Below are 15,763 nucleotides of genomic sequence, written 5' to 3'. Positions count from 1 at the left end.
TATTTAAGTTTAATTCAAAAATAATATTTAGGACTATATAAATGTTACATTTATTTAAAAACTAAATATTTTTAATAAGATAACAAAGAATGTTCTATTATTTTGATTTTGATCATATTTTGTATAATTGTGTAAAACCAAATTAATTTTAAATAAAATCATAATCAGAAATATCTGAAAGATATTATTAAGTAACTTAAAATATTAAATCAATTATAAAATAGATTTTTATATTATAATAATAATTCTTATATATATAAAATTAGAATTATTTATTATTTTTATATACATAAGAATTATATATATAATTATAATGATATATATCTAAATAATATAATTTTATATATAATATAATTTTTATGTAAATGTCTTTTTTACTGTATTTCAAAATAGATTAAAATATTGTAATTTTACATCTTATTATTTATCTTATCCTATTTCAATAATTATCAATATTTTTTTAATATACATAAAATAAATACAATATACTTACCATAATAAGGTAAGTAAACAAATCAAAAATATATGATTAAATTTATTTTAGAGAAGCATTAATTTTTTTTATGTATTTTTGTAATATAGATTTAATAGAATCCAAAAATAATAGTTAATTTTGATATCAAAAGTTATAAAATGAAATATGTGAAGTATGTCATCTATAATGTTAGCAAGAAACAGATTTTTATTTAAAATTAATTCAATATAATTAAATAATTGATTATTTTTACATTGGATTTATAATATCTGAAGATTATTCTAATTTATTAACTTTACTTTATAGATGCAAGAATCTAAATATAATTTAAACATAAAGGAAGCTATTAAATTAACATTAAATATTATATTTAAACTTTTAATATCATGAGAATAATTCTAATTAAAACTAATATTCTAGGATTCTTCCTCAAAAATAATCAATAGATACAAAAATAGATAAAACATTAATTGTTCCCCAAAATAAACTTCAATCATTGACATTTCATTCTGAATCACTGTCAATAACGGTTAAAACTCTTTTAAATGTATTACGTGTTTCACGATGTTTTGTAGGTATTTCAGATATTTTCATTGATTCTTTATTAGGATCTTTATTTCTTTGAGCACGTGTGATACGTCCTAAAATTTTTCTCATTAAAATATTTATAATATTTTATATATATTTGATAAGTTTATAAAATTACAAACCTTCTGAAATAATATTGCTTGTATTTAATTCAGCAACATCTTTAAGTCTTTCATTTCTTTTTTTAGCTTTTTTACATTTCTCTACAGTTGGTCTGCCAATAATTCCATTTTTTGTCAATAATTCTTTGAGACATCTTATTTTTGCAGTATTTGATTTACAATTAGCCCAAAGATCATTATAAGATTTTACATGTATTCCAGCAATTCTAATGTACTTTTTTAACATTTGTATTCTTTTGTCATCTTCAGCTTTCTAAAAAAATACAGAAACATCAATTTAAAAATAAAAAATTTAATATATAGAGTATATTTTAATGAAACTTACTATACTTTTCTTTCTTTTTCCATCACTAGAAGTATTTTCACTGTCTTCACTTTCATTTTCACTTTTGCTTTTTCCTGATTTTATATCAGATATACTTTCTTCTGATTTTAGCTCTTCTGTTATATTAGAATTTTCATCTTCACCATCTAAATTTTCAATTGATCTTTTTATTCCTTTTTTTGCTTTATTATATTCTTTTTTTGATTCTATAGATGATTTTGTAGATTTCTTAAATTTCTTTTTAGTTTTCGGACTATAATCTTCATCTGAATTATCATCATTATTTTCTTCAGAATCAGTATTTTTTATTGCACTGAAAGATGTTCTATTTCTTTTTTTCCCTTTTACAGTTTTCTTAAATTTTAGTTTAGATATATTCTGTAAATCTAATTTATCTTCTTCAGAAGAACTAATTTCAAGTTCTGAATCATTAGGTTTTGCTTTGATAATTATAGTTTTGGGCATAAATTGCCTTTTATTTCTATCTTCACTTTCAGAAGAACTTGAAGATCCTTTATCACTAGCACATTCTACAGAAAGTTCCAAACCTTCTACAACCTCAGCATCTTCAGTTTGAAACTTTCTATTTTTTCTTTTTGGCTTAACATTATCTTCCTTATCAAGCATTTCCATTGTTTCTTCTATTTTAACATTTTCTACATTGAGATTTATTATAGATTCTATATGTACATTTTCCTTTCCCATAATAAAAAAAGAAATATAAAATCATTGAAATGTAACATCTTAAATAATTATAAATATATATACTATTAAATAATAATATATATACTGTAGTTACATAAATTGAAATTAAATAATATAATTTATTACCTGCTCTTTTATATCTAATGAAATATTAGATTCTTTTTCTTTTTTAATTTCAGTTTCATTATTAATTGATATTTCATTATTTTTAATATTAGATGTTTCAACGTACGAATCTTTTGTTATTTCACTTGTACTTTCTTCTAATATTATTTTATCTTTATTATTATCAATTTTTTTTATATCCTTTATATTATCTTTTATTTCTTCAGTATTTAATGCTGAAATATTTTCAATGTCATATTTATCAGATTTTGTTTCATCAATAGATATACATAATTTTTTAGAAGGTACATTTAATGTTTGATTTTCTGAAATTTCTTCTCGTAACCTTTTTTTTCCATGTTCATTTATATCTACAGAATTATTAGAAATTGTTAAAGGTGACATTTCATCCTGTTGTTCTTTATCACTTTGATCAGATTCAATCATTATTTATAAATTTATCTAAAATTAAAAAATATTATATCTAAAACAAATATAAAACATATATAAAACAAATATAAATACAAAATATAATCATAAAGATTATAGAATATAATTCTTTTGTAATAAATAAATTTATTTTTTTTCATTTGACAATAAAATTTGATAACAAATAATATAAATATGAAATTTTGTTTAAATAGTTCTAATAATTTGAATTTGTTTTATTTATATTTGTTTTAATATTACCAAATATTTAACGATATTAATAAATATTTAAATAAAAGAAATTAATAAATGTTTTATATTCTTGTATATGCTTTTATTTTACAAATTTAATTAATAAGTAAATTAATATTAAAAAATACTAAAGTATCAAAAAATATTTTGTATAATATTTTTTGATGTGAAATGTTTTATGTTATAACACATTAATATTACAATAGAAAAAATAATTGAAACAATTAAAAATCACTTTTAATTTACAATGTTAAAATTACCAACAAATATTTAACTAATTACTATCTTATAAACAGTGAATGTAACGTTTTCGCGGCAAAATCTACGCGTAAGTAAGTATGTAATCTCTATTGATTGGTTAAATTATGTATAGTTTAGTACTATTTGCATAAAAAAAATTCATATATTAATGTTCAGAATTATATTTATATCATCGATATCTATTTTTTTATTACATGTATAAGTTATAAATTTTAGTTAATAAAATGAATTATTTTAGTGATTAAACATTTTGTAATAAATTTTATATTTTAGAAATATTTATTATGAAAATCAATGAAATTTTTAATATTTTTAATATATATTATATTATAATTATATTTATAACTATTACTTTTTCAAATTAAAACACTATTATAAGTTTATATATATATGTATATAAATATAGAATACATGCATTGAATATAAAAATATTCTCTATGCAATATTCCCTATTTCCCATATTCCCTATTTTTCAAGCAATCCTGATAGATGTATAGAAAACATGACATGTTTATTGCTTAACAAGCACGAAAGTCTTAGCTTTTAGATTTTTTAGCATATTTGTGTACATAATATTTAAAAAATAATGAAACATAAAAAATATAAAAACAAATCTAAATATGAGAGAAAAAAATCAAAAAAAAAAGAAAAAAGAAGACATAATAAGAAATCTAAAGAATCTGATTCTAATAGTGTAAGTATTAAATATTATTGTGTATTTGTTTACTTATTTTTTTCATCACATTTTAATTCTATTTTTGTTAATAAATTATATAGAGCACAAACGAAGAAGAACAGGAATGGGTAGAAAAACCAATATGTGAATTCTCATTTAAAGAACAAAATGTATCTACGTCAAAAAAAGAGGGATTTTCTAAAAGAGAGGATTGGATGAACATAAAAGGTATACTTCCATGTGTGTTTAACGAGAAAAAGAAAGAATTTTCTAATTCTGATAAAAATATTGATAAATCTGATATGAATAATTTGAATCAAAATAAGAAAGAATTAAATCCATATTGGAAAAATGGAGGTAATGGTCTCCCTGAAAAAAATTCAATAAATGCACAACCAAAAATAGATATAAATTGGTTAAAAAAAGGTCTTCAACGAGCAAAAGAACAAGCAGAAAGTCAAAATAAAAATTTAAAAGACATTGTAGCAGAAAGATGGGGTGTAAGTATAAATCAATTAAATAAAATTGATTTTAAAATATAAAAATTATAATATATTATAATAATTTATATAGCCTTTAGAAATGATAGAATCAATGATATCTGAATCAAAAGAATCGCCAATAAAAAGTATATCCAAATTTGAAAATCAATATAATAATATTGAAAAATGTGAAAATAGACAATTTTCAAATTATATACAAAATTTAAACAGAAATGATCAATATAAAAATGATAATATCACTTTAAAATATGAAAATAATCAAAAACAAGAATATAAAATGCCAATAAATGATGATTATTTTAATAATTGTTCAAATAAAGTAAACCATTTTATTGAAAAAAATTTAAAATGTAAAATATCAAATAATAATGAAAAAGAATTTAATTCAAATAATCTTATATTAAAGAACAGTTGTAATGATGATACAAATATAGAAACAAAACTTTTGACAGAAGCAGAAATGAATAAGTTAGGAGCAAAAATTGTTAAAGCTGAAATAATGGGTAATATTGTACGTTATTTATATTAGATTTTTATATTAAATATGCAAAATATATTAAAAGATTATAGAAATGATATGATATCTTTTTAGAAACTTGCTGATGAATTAAAAATGCAATTACAAAAAGCTAGAGAAATTATACAAAATACACAAATATGTAATATTGAAAAAATTCCAGATATAATTCTAACACAAACTGATGCAAAAGGTATGTAATAAAATCAAAAATAATAAATTAAATAATTAAAATAATTAAATTATATAAATAAATTATATAATAGGTATTACAAGACCATTAGAACCCAGAATTCAATCTATAGAATCTTTGCAAAATATGAAACGAAAAAATGCAGAAACACATGTTTTTGGAAAAAAAGTGAGACATTATTTTGATGATGACAAATATTCATTACAAAAATTAGTAAGTCCTAAAATAAAATATATAATAAAATAAATAATAATTAATAATTATTAAATTAATAATAATTAAATGAATAGACCTATTGAAATAAAATTTAATATTAATTTAATTAATAATATTAAATCTTGATAGATTTAATATTAATATTTTTTAGTTCCAGAAAGAAAAAGGAAGATCTACAAATGAAGATGATGCAACATTTATGAAGGCTGCTTGTAAGGTATATCATATAAAATTTATTTTAAGAAATATTTTATAAAATAATAAATATATAAGAAAATTTATTTTAGGGTTTAGATATGGATGAGATATTTGAAGAACATATTACATATATTAAAACAGATAGAAAACAGAATGAGAAAGATCGTTTAATTGCTATTAAGGAACATGAACATTTATCAAAAAGTTTGGATGATTGTCACTGGTGTATTGATTCAAAATATATGTTGAAACATATGATTATTGCAATGGATTCTGAAATTTGTTTAAGCCTTCCTCAATATACTTCTTTGACAATTGGACATTGTATAATAACACCTTTACAACATATTGCTTGTCAATTACAATTAGACGAAAATATTTGGGAAAAATTAAAGGTAAAACATTTTTTAAATATTGCCATTTGATATAATTTTAATTTTTAATAATTATTTTTAATAATTTTTTTCTTATAATTGTTTTATTTTCAGTTATTTAAAAGAATTTTATACAAGATGTTTATGGATCAAAATCAATATCCAGTGTTCTATGAAATATACAAAAGTTCTTACAAATTTTCACATATGCGATTGGAATGTGTTCCAATACCAAAAAAAATTGGTGAATTAGCACCAATATATTTTAAAGTAAATATATACATAAATAACAAATATAAATATTTGATTTATTGAATTACTGAGCATAACATTTTTTCTAGAAAGCCTTATTAGAATGTGAAACAGAATGGTCAATGAACAAAAAAATAATCAATCTTGAAAATAAAGATATACGTCAAGCTATTCCAAATGGTCTATCATATTTTATGGTAGAATTTGAAACAAATAAAGGATATGCTCATGTTATTGAAGATGAACATATGTTTTCAAAGAATTTTGCAGAGGTAATTTTTGTTTTTAAATATGATTTTAAATAAATATAGATAAATGATTATTTTATAATAATTTTTTTAATATCAAATATTTTATTGTTTGTAGGAAATTATAGGCGGAATGTTAGATTTAAAACATAATATATGGCGGAAACCAAAAAAAGAAAATGTTGATCAGCAACATGAAAAAGTATTAAAATTTTCAAAAATATGGAAAAAATATGAATATGAAATAAAAAATTATAATTAATTATGAAATTACATATAGAAATAGATACATATTCTTATTACATAGCAATTTCGATCTAGTTAGATAGTTTTTTTTTATTATTATAATATTTGCAGAGTAGAAAATTAGTCAGGTTATTATTATTATGTTTAAAAATTAGATTGCAATATTATTAATTATAACAAATAACACTTATGTGTTCATAAGTTAAATTCAATTATGTTAGTTTTTCCATTTTTCATAACAATGATAAATAATAATTAAAATAATTTTAAAAGTTGTAGAATAGTATTTTTCTTAATAAATCTAAAACTAGGTGTAATTAAAATTGACTATTCAGATATATGGAATATTAATATATTGAATAATTTTTTTTTATCATAATTATAAATTTATTTTAATCTTAGAAAAATCTTATTTTAAATTAATAAAATGTTATTTACATAATTTAATTTTAAACACAATTTTATAATATATATATTTATCATATATAATATCACAATATTTCATTTAATATATTATTTTATTATTTATGTTTAAAAAAAACCTGCTATTGGTATCTTTTTAAAGTATTCTTTCAAAATAGAGGGAAATAATGATAAAACTTTAAAACGAATTCCCATTTTATCTTTATCCATTATCATGTGATATCCAGATTCTAATGACTTTCTTTCTTCTTTTGAAGCATTTTGTAAGAGTATTTGCAATCTTATATTAATTCCAAGATTTTGTAAAAAATTTGATTGACTCACTGGTCCAAATGTTATTAATCTATTATCTTTTTCTGCAATTTTTTTAATAGCTGCAAAATCGACATCTGCTGTTAAATCAGCAGTACCTGGATGTAATAATGGATCATGTATTTTATGTTGAGAAAATCCACGAAAAGTATCAGTTTTATCACCATTATGACCATAATCACAAATTAAAGCAAATCCACCACATTCCCATAAAAAATCTGCTAAATAATCCACTATTATCAAACTTTCTGGACTAATTTCAATATGTTCTCTTTTCTCATCACTCTGCAAAATATTTATTAAATTATCTTACATATTATTCTCTTGAAAAAAATATAAATAATATTACCGGTATAAGCAAGGTAGCAGGAGTTGGTGTATTTGATAATACATAACGAAACTTTTCTTCGTTACATCCTTGAATTATATCAATTAAAACTTCTCTCCATTCATTGTCAATTTTCTAGATATAAATAATATGTATATATACATAACATATTAATAAATTATGTTTAAATTTTTCATAATTTAATTAATATACCTGAAATTTATGAATTGGTAATGCATCAAAAAATTCATGTGCTAAAAATATACTAAATTTCTTTGGTACATCCTTAATAGAATAATACCAATATAATTTTATTCCATCTTCTGTAGTACCTTCTTTATAATAATTAATAGAATTATTTTTAGATTTATTTCTTTTTTGATCATATTCTATAATTGTTTTACATAAATTCTTTGCCTGAATCTGGGATAATATTGAACTAACTTCTACCAAATGTATTGATATATCATTTAGAAATTTAAATTGTTTAAATACCTATGTAACATATACAATAAAGATAAATTTATAAAATAATATTTTAATATATATTTAATACATACAAAAATCATACCCGCAATATATCTTTAATTAAAGTTCCTCTACCTGGACCTAATTCAACAATTTGAAAAGAATCTTTTGAAATCTTTTGCCATTCATATTTTATCCAAACAGCTAACATCTAATTTAAATTAAAATAAATAATTAAAACAAAAACTATATATTAAAGTAATATAATTCATATAAATTTTTAAAAAATTAGACTTACATACTTCTCCAAATAATTGTGAAATTTCTGGTGATGTTATAAAATCACCTTGTTTTCCAAAAACATCTTTATTCATATAATATCCTATAATTGGATGAGTTAAAACTTCTTTCATATAATCAGCAACTGTAATAGGACCACAAGCTAATATTTTTGAATATAAATGATGATAAAGATTTTTTGATTTTTTATCATTTAAGGTTGAAAAATTATATGGCATATGAAACAAATAATATTTTGAATAATTTGTTAAGAATAAATTGTTTTTAATAAATTTTGTATTAAATATATTCTGATATTTTATATATTTTTCAAATATTAGCAATGTAATCATATTATCAAGATTTTTAATAAACAAGTTTATAGGTTATTATATTAATTTAAATAACTATGAACTTTTTTTTATAAAAATAATATATATATATGTAAATATATAAATAATGCTTTAATATTATCAAATTACTAATATTTGTTTGAAATTAAATATTTATTATATATTTTATTTAAATATAAAAGAATCATAAGTACGCAGAAAAAATAGTTCCATAATTTATATTTCTTTTGAACAGATGGCAGCAAATATTTTTTTAAATTAAGATTAAATGTGAATTATTTTCTATATTAATTTTATAATCAACAATTGAAGATATAACAATAAGTATCAATACTAATATTTAATTTTTTAATATAACATTCATGATAAAAAATCCAAATTAATAATTTCTAGTTATGCTTATATATTTTATTAATATTAAACCTAACCTAAACCGATGATAAATGTAAATAAACTGTACAACATAACAATGCATACAGAAAATAAATGGGTACGAAAATGAAATTTCAAAAATCTTTACCACCATTAGTCGAAGGCAAAATTCATGGTTATTTAAAACTTGTTATAGATGAAATTATTTGGTCAAAAAGAAGTTTTAGTGAAATCAAAATATTTTTAACTTGGTGGGGAGAAACTGATAGAACTGAATTTAGGTAAGATAAAAAATTTATATTTTGTTAAATAAAATAACTAAAAAAATTTAAATTACATTAATAATAATTTTTAAATCCTTAAATTTTTTATTTCAATTTAATTTATATATTATTTTTTAGTTTATATAAATTTTTTCTATAATATAGATTAAATTATTTAGTTATCTTTAATTTCATTTCTTATGTATATTTTAAAATATATATTTTTTTACAGATCAATAGATATTACAAAAGATTTTATAAAATCACAACAAGAAACAACTGAAATTTATGTTATTCGTACAAATATAAATCTTTTTGAAGAATACATTAAGAATTGTGAACCTATAGAAGTAATAATTATTAATAAAGAGACCAATAAAATTATTGGAACTTCACAAATCACAGATTTATTACAGATTCTTAAATATAAATCATATTTTAAATATGTACCAATAATAAGTAATTATGGAACTAAAATAGGAGAAATTCATATTTCTATGAAATTAAAATATATAACAAAATCTTTTAATATGCAATTAAAGACACACAAATATGAAAAAAAACAAGCTGATCATAATATTTTAATCTCAACTAATAGTAATAGTTTTAAAAATCAAGATAATATAATGACTAATGAATATAATAAAAAAGAAATAACAGAAGAAAATAATACTTATAAATCTATTTTAAAATTAAGAAGAACAGAATTTCAAGAACCTGTCAATAAATTGAAAAATGATATAACAGATAAAATTATTGCTCAGATTGTTACAAAAGCTCAACAACTCAGAGGAGCTTTATATAAAAAAATTTGTGATGAAGACGAGTTAATTTTTAATGATAATTCAATAAATAATGAATTACAAACTAATATTTCTATAAATGATGAAGTAAAGTTACATGAATGCTTTTTGAATAAAGATATGTTGTTATCTAATGAAAGCAAAACACATACATCAACATCTTTAAATTCAAGTTTAATAGATCTTACATCTAATAGTTTAAAAATCTCTAAGTATGATAATAAAAGTACAATAAATAATATATCTTCTACAAGAATGAATTCTTTAATGAAAGACACATTTTCAGATAAAAGATTGTATATTAATTCAAAAGGTTAGTTAATTGCTTATAATAATAATAATTAATATATTTTAAATTTTATTAATTTAATAAAAATTATTTTCTATTTTAGATACTAATCTTTTTGATTTTATTACTTATATTCAAATTAATATAGAATCATTTACTTTAAGTTCTGCAGGTTATAGACGTGTAAAATCTTCTTCAATATCACGTATGTAAATTTGAAAAATACATATATAAATAATAATTTAAATTTATTAAAAATATATATTGTTTTACAAAATAAATATATTTATTTATAGATAAAGATGATGTCTTTTTATCTGCAACATATTTTGTTCAATATGATATAATATTTGATCATATTGATGAATTTGAAAAAAAAAACAAGACTGTGAGAATATGTTCCAAAAAACAAGCTAATCAAGGTAAATTTATACTACTAAATATGCAATATTTATAATTTTATACAATTTTTATAACTAATTGTATATTTATAGTGATCTATTTTAACCATAGCAATATATATAAAATATCAAATTTAAAATATTATAAAGGATTGTTTATAAAATTTAAAATATTTTTTCGCCATCTTAACAAAAAGTTATTAATTGAATTAGGAAATGGTACTATTAATGTTTGTAATATCATAAAAAGTGAAAACTTGAAATCTGCACAACATCTAACTATAGTTAATAAAGAAATAAAAATAGGAAAATTATATATAATTATAGAATTAGGTTCGGATTCTAATTATTGTGAAAGACAATATATTGGTAAGCATATATGAAGTAGAAAATAAATTACTCTAAAAATTACTCTAAATCTTTTATATCTTTTTAGATAATATAATTTCTACTAAAGAAAACATTCCTATTTTGGATCCACAACAATTATTAAATGAACCTAAAAATAAAAGTAGTAAGAGTATTATAGAAAATCAATCTAAAATAGGTAATGAAATATTACCAATTTTAGATGGAGCCCTAACTACAGATAGTTCTTCAGTAAAGAATGTATCACAATTTACAACAGAAATAATAGATGATAAAAAAATGGATACAAAAAATTATAAAAATACAGATCTAGATAAGGTATAAAAATATGATTTATGTTATAAATACATATAGATTGATTATTTTTAATAATAAAATAATCATTATATAGGTTTTACTTCATGGTTTAATATATGTATTTGAAGGATTAGATTTATCAGAGTTAAACACATATTTAATATGTAGAGCATTTTGGAAAGAAGATAAAACTAAAAGTCAAATCTGTAACAATACCAAAAATCCATCATACCAATTTTGTCAAGTAAATATTTTGTAGATTTGACAATTTATATATATTTAATAATATGTATATATGTTTAATAATATTAATATTATTAATAATATTATTTATATTTTTATTCTAGTTAATTCCTCTTATTTATGATAATGATTTATTGGAACGTATTAAAGATAATTATATAATCATTGAAGTTTATTCTAGAAATAATAATATTGATAATTTATTAGGATTGACAAAATTATCTGTACATCAATTATATGTTGCATATAGAGATCCACGAGTATTATCTTATTTGATGTTATCTAAAGTATATCTTTTAAAATTAATATAATTTTTTTTAATTTTTAATTTTAATAGCTTTATAATTTTATAAAATTTATTATTCTAGTATCCAGTAATAAGTGTAGATGGATGGGTCCCAATTATAGATCCTGTTTCTGGTCAATCTTGTGGTCAATTACTTGCATTGGTAGCTCTTGGAACTGCTGAACAAATTGCATTATTAAAAATGTCAAGAAATTTGCAATCTTTTGGAATATCTCAAATAATGAATTTAAATAAATTTTTTGATCTTAAAAAACAAGCACAAGATATGCAACATAATATATGTAAAACGCAATTAAATAAAGAGGAAATTTTACAAAATAATTCTCAAATATATGCTACTAATATAACTAATACAATTAAAAAAGAATTATATTTTCCAAATTCGGAAAATCGAGAATGTCAGACAGATATCTCCATTATTAAAGAATTAAAATTTAATGGAAAATTACAAAAAAACATTTCAAATTCAGAACATTCGATTTTACATACAGTTGATTATTTAACGCAAATTTCAAGTGTTAACAAAAATAATATAGACCAAGCGACACAAACTGACGTAGATTTGAAAGAAAAAAAACAAACAAATAAAGAACGAATATATTCGAACGAAATGAACTCTAATAATAGTTTTGATGATAGTGATAATAGTAGTGTTAAGCACAACTTTTATTTACCAACAGAAATATACAGAAGCGTTGGAGTTGGTGCTGAATACAATGAAGAAATCAATCAACAACCAAATAGTAATCACAGTAATACAACATTTGAGTTATCAACTATAATTCAAGCAGAAAACGAATCAATGAATTCCACATATAGTCAAACAATGTTTAGAGCTATTGTGGAAATTGAGTGTGCTTTACATTTACCAAAAATAGAAAAAATTGATGGAACTATTGATCCTAGTACATATGTATCCTTTCAGGTCAATCAATCTAATCATGCAAACCATTTAAACTCATACATTACTAATGTTTTCCCATATAGTTGTAATCCGAAATGGAATTGGAAATGTGATACACAATTACCAACAGAATTACTTTTATATGTATGTAATTTTCTGGATTTGTAAATAAAATTTTTTTTTTTTAATTAATTTTAAATATTTTTTTTTCAGGATAAAAAGAGATTAATTTTAAAAGTTTGGCGGATATTAGATACAGATATCAGTATGCAAATAAATTTGGAAAATGATGTTGTTCTCGGATTTTCTGCTATTGATCTTTCTATTTTAAAAAATGGTTTTCCAACAGTGTCTGGTTGGTTTCATATAATGGACTTTACTGGAAAATGCAATGGACAAATTAAAGTATTATATATTTCATTTATATAGTATTTGCTTTTATTTTATTTTTTATTTAACTATTTATATTTTAGGTATGTATAACACCATTAGATAATTTATCATTATTTGGAAGATCAATAACTCGATTACCAACATATTCTGTGACACAATTAAATAAGATTCCATTATATGCTCATGAAATGCATTCTCGTGATATTGAACGAAATAACACCAATTATACTTTATCAACAGTTGTACAAAAAGAAGAGAAATTATTACATAATGAAAATCAATCAAATGACTCAAATACTCATATTGATTTTGAAGATGTATCAATGTCATTTTTATCCTTATCTTTGAAGTAAATTAATTTGATTATATTTTCTCATTTTACAATAATATTTTTATATAATTATAAGCTCGATATTTATATTTTTTAGACAAAAATTAACTGAATTAGATGAAATCACAAAACGTTTAAAATCACGATTACATGATATCACAAGTACAGCTTTCGAAGATGATTTGGAAAATGAATTTGAATTAACCAGCGATAATGGAAATAATGATCATAAAATTATCGATCCAGTAGTATCTACAATGGATTATAATAATAAAATATGTTTAGATAGAAATACTAAAGAAAATGAAAATGAAAATATATCAAATGATACAACAAAATTTAACATTCAAAATTTCTTATCAAAAACTTATATCAGTTGTGATAATTCAGTTAGTTGCGAAATAATAAAACATAATTCTTCTAAAATATTGAATTCTTACGATAAACGAAATTTATTAAATGATAATTCTAAAATACAACAACAAAATGAACATTTAGTGCAAAATATTAAAACATTAGATGATACTTTTATTGACTATCCAAAACAAGGAACTAAAACACATATAAACTATTTACTTGATAAACTCTCTTCATTTCCTGCACAATCTTATTTAACTAAAATTATGCCAATGGAAAAAGATATTACTAATGTATTAACAAATTTACCAAATAATAATTGTTTACAAGATACTAATCAAGAACTTAAAATATTTACATCACATACACAAATGGATAATATACAAAATTCAGTAAATCCATTAACAAATTCTATGTCCAGAGAAGTTGATATATGTGATCAAGATTCACAAATTGCTAATAAAATGTCAACAGTAATTCGTGAAGAATTAATTGCTGAGGAAAGTAGCAATACATCGTACAGCAAATGCGACGAATTAACAACATATCTTATAACTTCAAATATTCGTCATATGGATTTAAATAATTGTAATTTACCTTTATATCAACATTTAATGCCTGATTTATATTACCCACATACATCATTGGAAGAAGAAACTATTAAACAATTAGATAATCGATATAGCAAAGAATTTAATACATCAAAAAATAACAAATTAAACAAAATACACGATTTAAAGGGAACTAATATAACTATAGAAAATACTGATCATTTTAGAACAACACCATCTGGAATATCAGAAAATATTATTAGTAGTACTAATTTCATTGGTTTTCATGATACAAATTACAATGACCAATTGGTAAATAATAGTACAGAATCGACTACAACTATATCGATTGCAAATTCAATAGTAAAATCAATTGATTCAGAAATAGTTGAAAATAGTGATTCTATATCTTTTGAAACATCTGATTTAGCGCTTTCAAGACAAGCTCCTGATGGTGGTAATCCTATAGAAGATAATAAAAAATCATTAATTACACAACAAGAAAATGAAATTCTTCATTCATAATCAAGTATTTATGTTTATAACTAATATAAATATATGTATTATAACTAATACAAGTTTGTTTATATAATAGCCATAATTATAACATTAAAAAAAAAACTTATAAATATCTTAAGATATTTTTCTTATTATATATGTATAAGTATTAAAAAATCCTATATACGTTTTAATATATTTATTTAAGTAAATTGTTTAAATTTTAAATATAGTTTATTCTTATATAATATAAAATTATTAATATATAAGTTTTATATAAGTTTTCATTATTAATTGATAATTTGCATAATTTATGTTTGTGTGCGCGCGCGCATGTGTATCTATTATAATACTTAAAATATTTAATTCATTAATAAAATAACATTAATAAAATAATACGCAATCTGTAAAAAAGTAATATTTATATGAAATTATTATATATATACATAATAATATATAATATATAATGCACATTATATAGAATTTATTATTAATATTAATAAATTGTTTAGAATATGATAAATATATATAATTTAA

General features: G+C 20.2%; 4 protein-coding genes across 10 annotated transcripts; 2 read left to right on the top strand and 2 right to left on the bottom strand.

The window, feature by feature from the left end:
• Positions 1–825: 825 nt before the first annotated feature.
• LOC102676111 (suppressor of Mek1-like) lies at positions 826–3,400 on the bottom strand. Of its 2 annotated transcripts, none has more exons than XM_006620633.2 (5): positions 3,248–3,400; positions 2,342–2,782; positions 1,511–2,206; positions 1,186–1,438; positions 826–1,116 (listed from the first exon to the last, which is right to left on the bottom strand). In XM_006620633.2, exons 2-5 carry the CDS (start codon positions 2,765–2,767, stop codon positions 980–982), a joined length of 1,512 nt encoding a protein of 503 aa, XP_006620696.1. In that variant the 5' UTR covers positions 2,768–2,782; positions 3,248–3,400; the 3' UTR covers positions 826–979. The 2 variants fall into 2 exon arrangements, with proteins under 2 accessions (XP_006620696.1, XP_006620697.1); XM_006620634.2 differs by having other exon boundaries at positions 2,342–2,804; positions 3,248–3,365.
• A 320-nt stretch (positions 3,401–3,720) lies between these two features.
• On the top strand, positions 3,721–6,749 carry LOC102675285 (CWF19-like protein 2). Of its 2 annotated transcripts, none has more exons than XM_031512870.1 (10): positions 3,721–3,962; positions 4,049–4,438; positions 4,512–4,952; positions 5,034–5,151; positions 5,225–5,364; positions 5,519–5,584; positions 5,655–5,960; positions 6,054–6,209; positions 6,281–6,463; positions 6,558–6,749. In XM_031512870.1, the coding sequence occupies exons 1-10, from the start codon at positions 3,849–3,851 to the stop codon at positions 6,699–6,701; spliced, it is 2,058 nt and encodes a 685-aa protein (XP_031368730.1). In that variant the 5' UTR covers positions 3,721–3,848; the 3' UTR covers positions 6,702–6,749. The 2 variants fall into 2 exon arrangements, with proteins under 2 accessions (XP_031368730.1, XP_006620689.1); XM_006620626.2 differs by having other exon boundaries at positions 3,728–3,956; positions 4,040–4,438.
• A 313-nt stretch (positions 6,750–7,062) lies between these two features.
• On the bottom strand, positions 7,063–9,502 carry LOC102675419 (protein arginine methyltransferase NDUFAF7 homolog, mitochondrial). Of its 4 annotated transcripts, none has more exons than XM_006620628.2 (6): positions 9,369–9,502; positions 8,519–8,640; positions 8,320–8,427; positions 7,962–8,243; positions 7,770–7,883; positions 7,063–7,705 (listed from the first exon to the last, which is right to left on the bottom strand). In XM_006620628.2, the coding sequence occupies exons 2-6, from the start codon at positions 8,627–8,629 to the stop codon at positions 7,217–7,219; spliced, it is 1,104 nt and encodes a 367-aa protein (XP_006620691.1). In that variant the 5' UTR covers positions 8,630–8,640; positions 9,369–9,502; the 3' UTR covers positions 7,063–7,216. The 4 variants fall into 4 exon arrangements, with proteins under 4 accessions (XP_006620691.1, XP_031368732.1, XP_006620690.1 ...); XM_031512872.1 differs by lacking the exon at positions 9,369–9,502 and adding an exon at positions 9,043–9,076; XM_006620627.2 differs by lacking the exon at positions 9,369–9,502 and having other exon boundaries at positions 8,519–8,749.
• Positions 9,105–15,357, top strand: LOC102675741 (C2 domain-containing protein 3-like). Of its 2 annotated transcripts, XM_031512862.1 has the most exons (12): positions 9,106–9,501; positions 9,716–10,599; positions 10,679–10,780; positions 10,872–10,997; positions 11,070–11,345; positions 11,413–11,663; positions 11,737–11,886; positions 11,990–12,172; positions 12,254–13,240; positions 13,310–13,501; positions 13,570–13,838; positions 13,918–15,357. In XM_031512862.1, the coding sequence occupies exons 1-12, from the start codon at positions 9,335–9,337 to the stop codon at positions 15,251–15,253; spliced, it is 4,923 nt and encodes a 1,640-aa protein (XP_031368722.1). In that variant the 5' UTR covers positions 9,106–9,334; the 3' UTR covers positions 15,254–15,357. The 2 variants fall into 2 exon arrangements, with proteins under 2 accessions (XP_031368723.1, XP_031368722.1); XM_031512863.1 differs by lacking the exon at positions 11,990–12,172 and having other exon boundaries at positions 9,105–9,501.
• Positions 15,358–15,763: the final 406 nt, after the last annotated feature.

The sequence above is a fragment of the Apis dorsata genome, unplaced genomic scaffold (assembly GCF_000469605.1).
Source record: "Apis dorsata unplaced genomic scaffold, Apis dorsata 1.3 scaffold_524, whole genome shotgun sequence".
In the NCBI taxonomy this organism is placed as follows: Eukaryota; Metazoa; Arthropoda; class Insecta; order Hymenoptera; family Apidae; genus Apis; species Apis dorsata.
The sequence above is the reverse complement of the archived record's forward strand: the minus strand, read 5'-3'. Positions and strand labels throughout refer to the sequence as shown.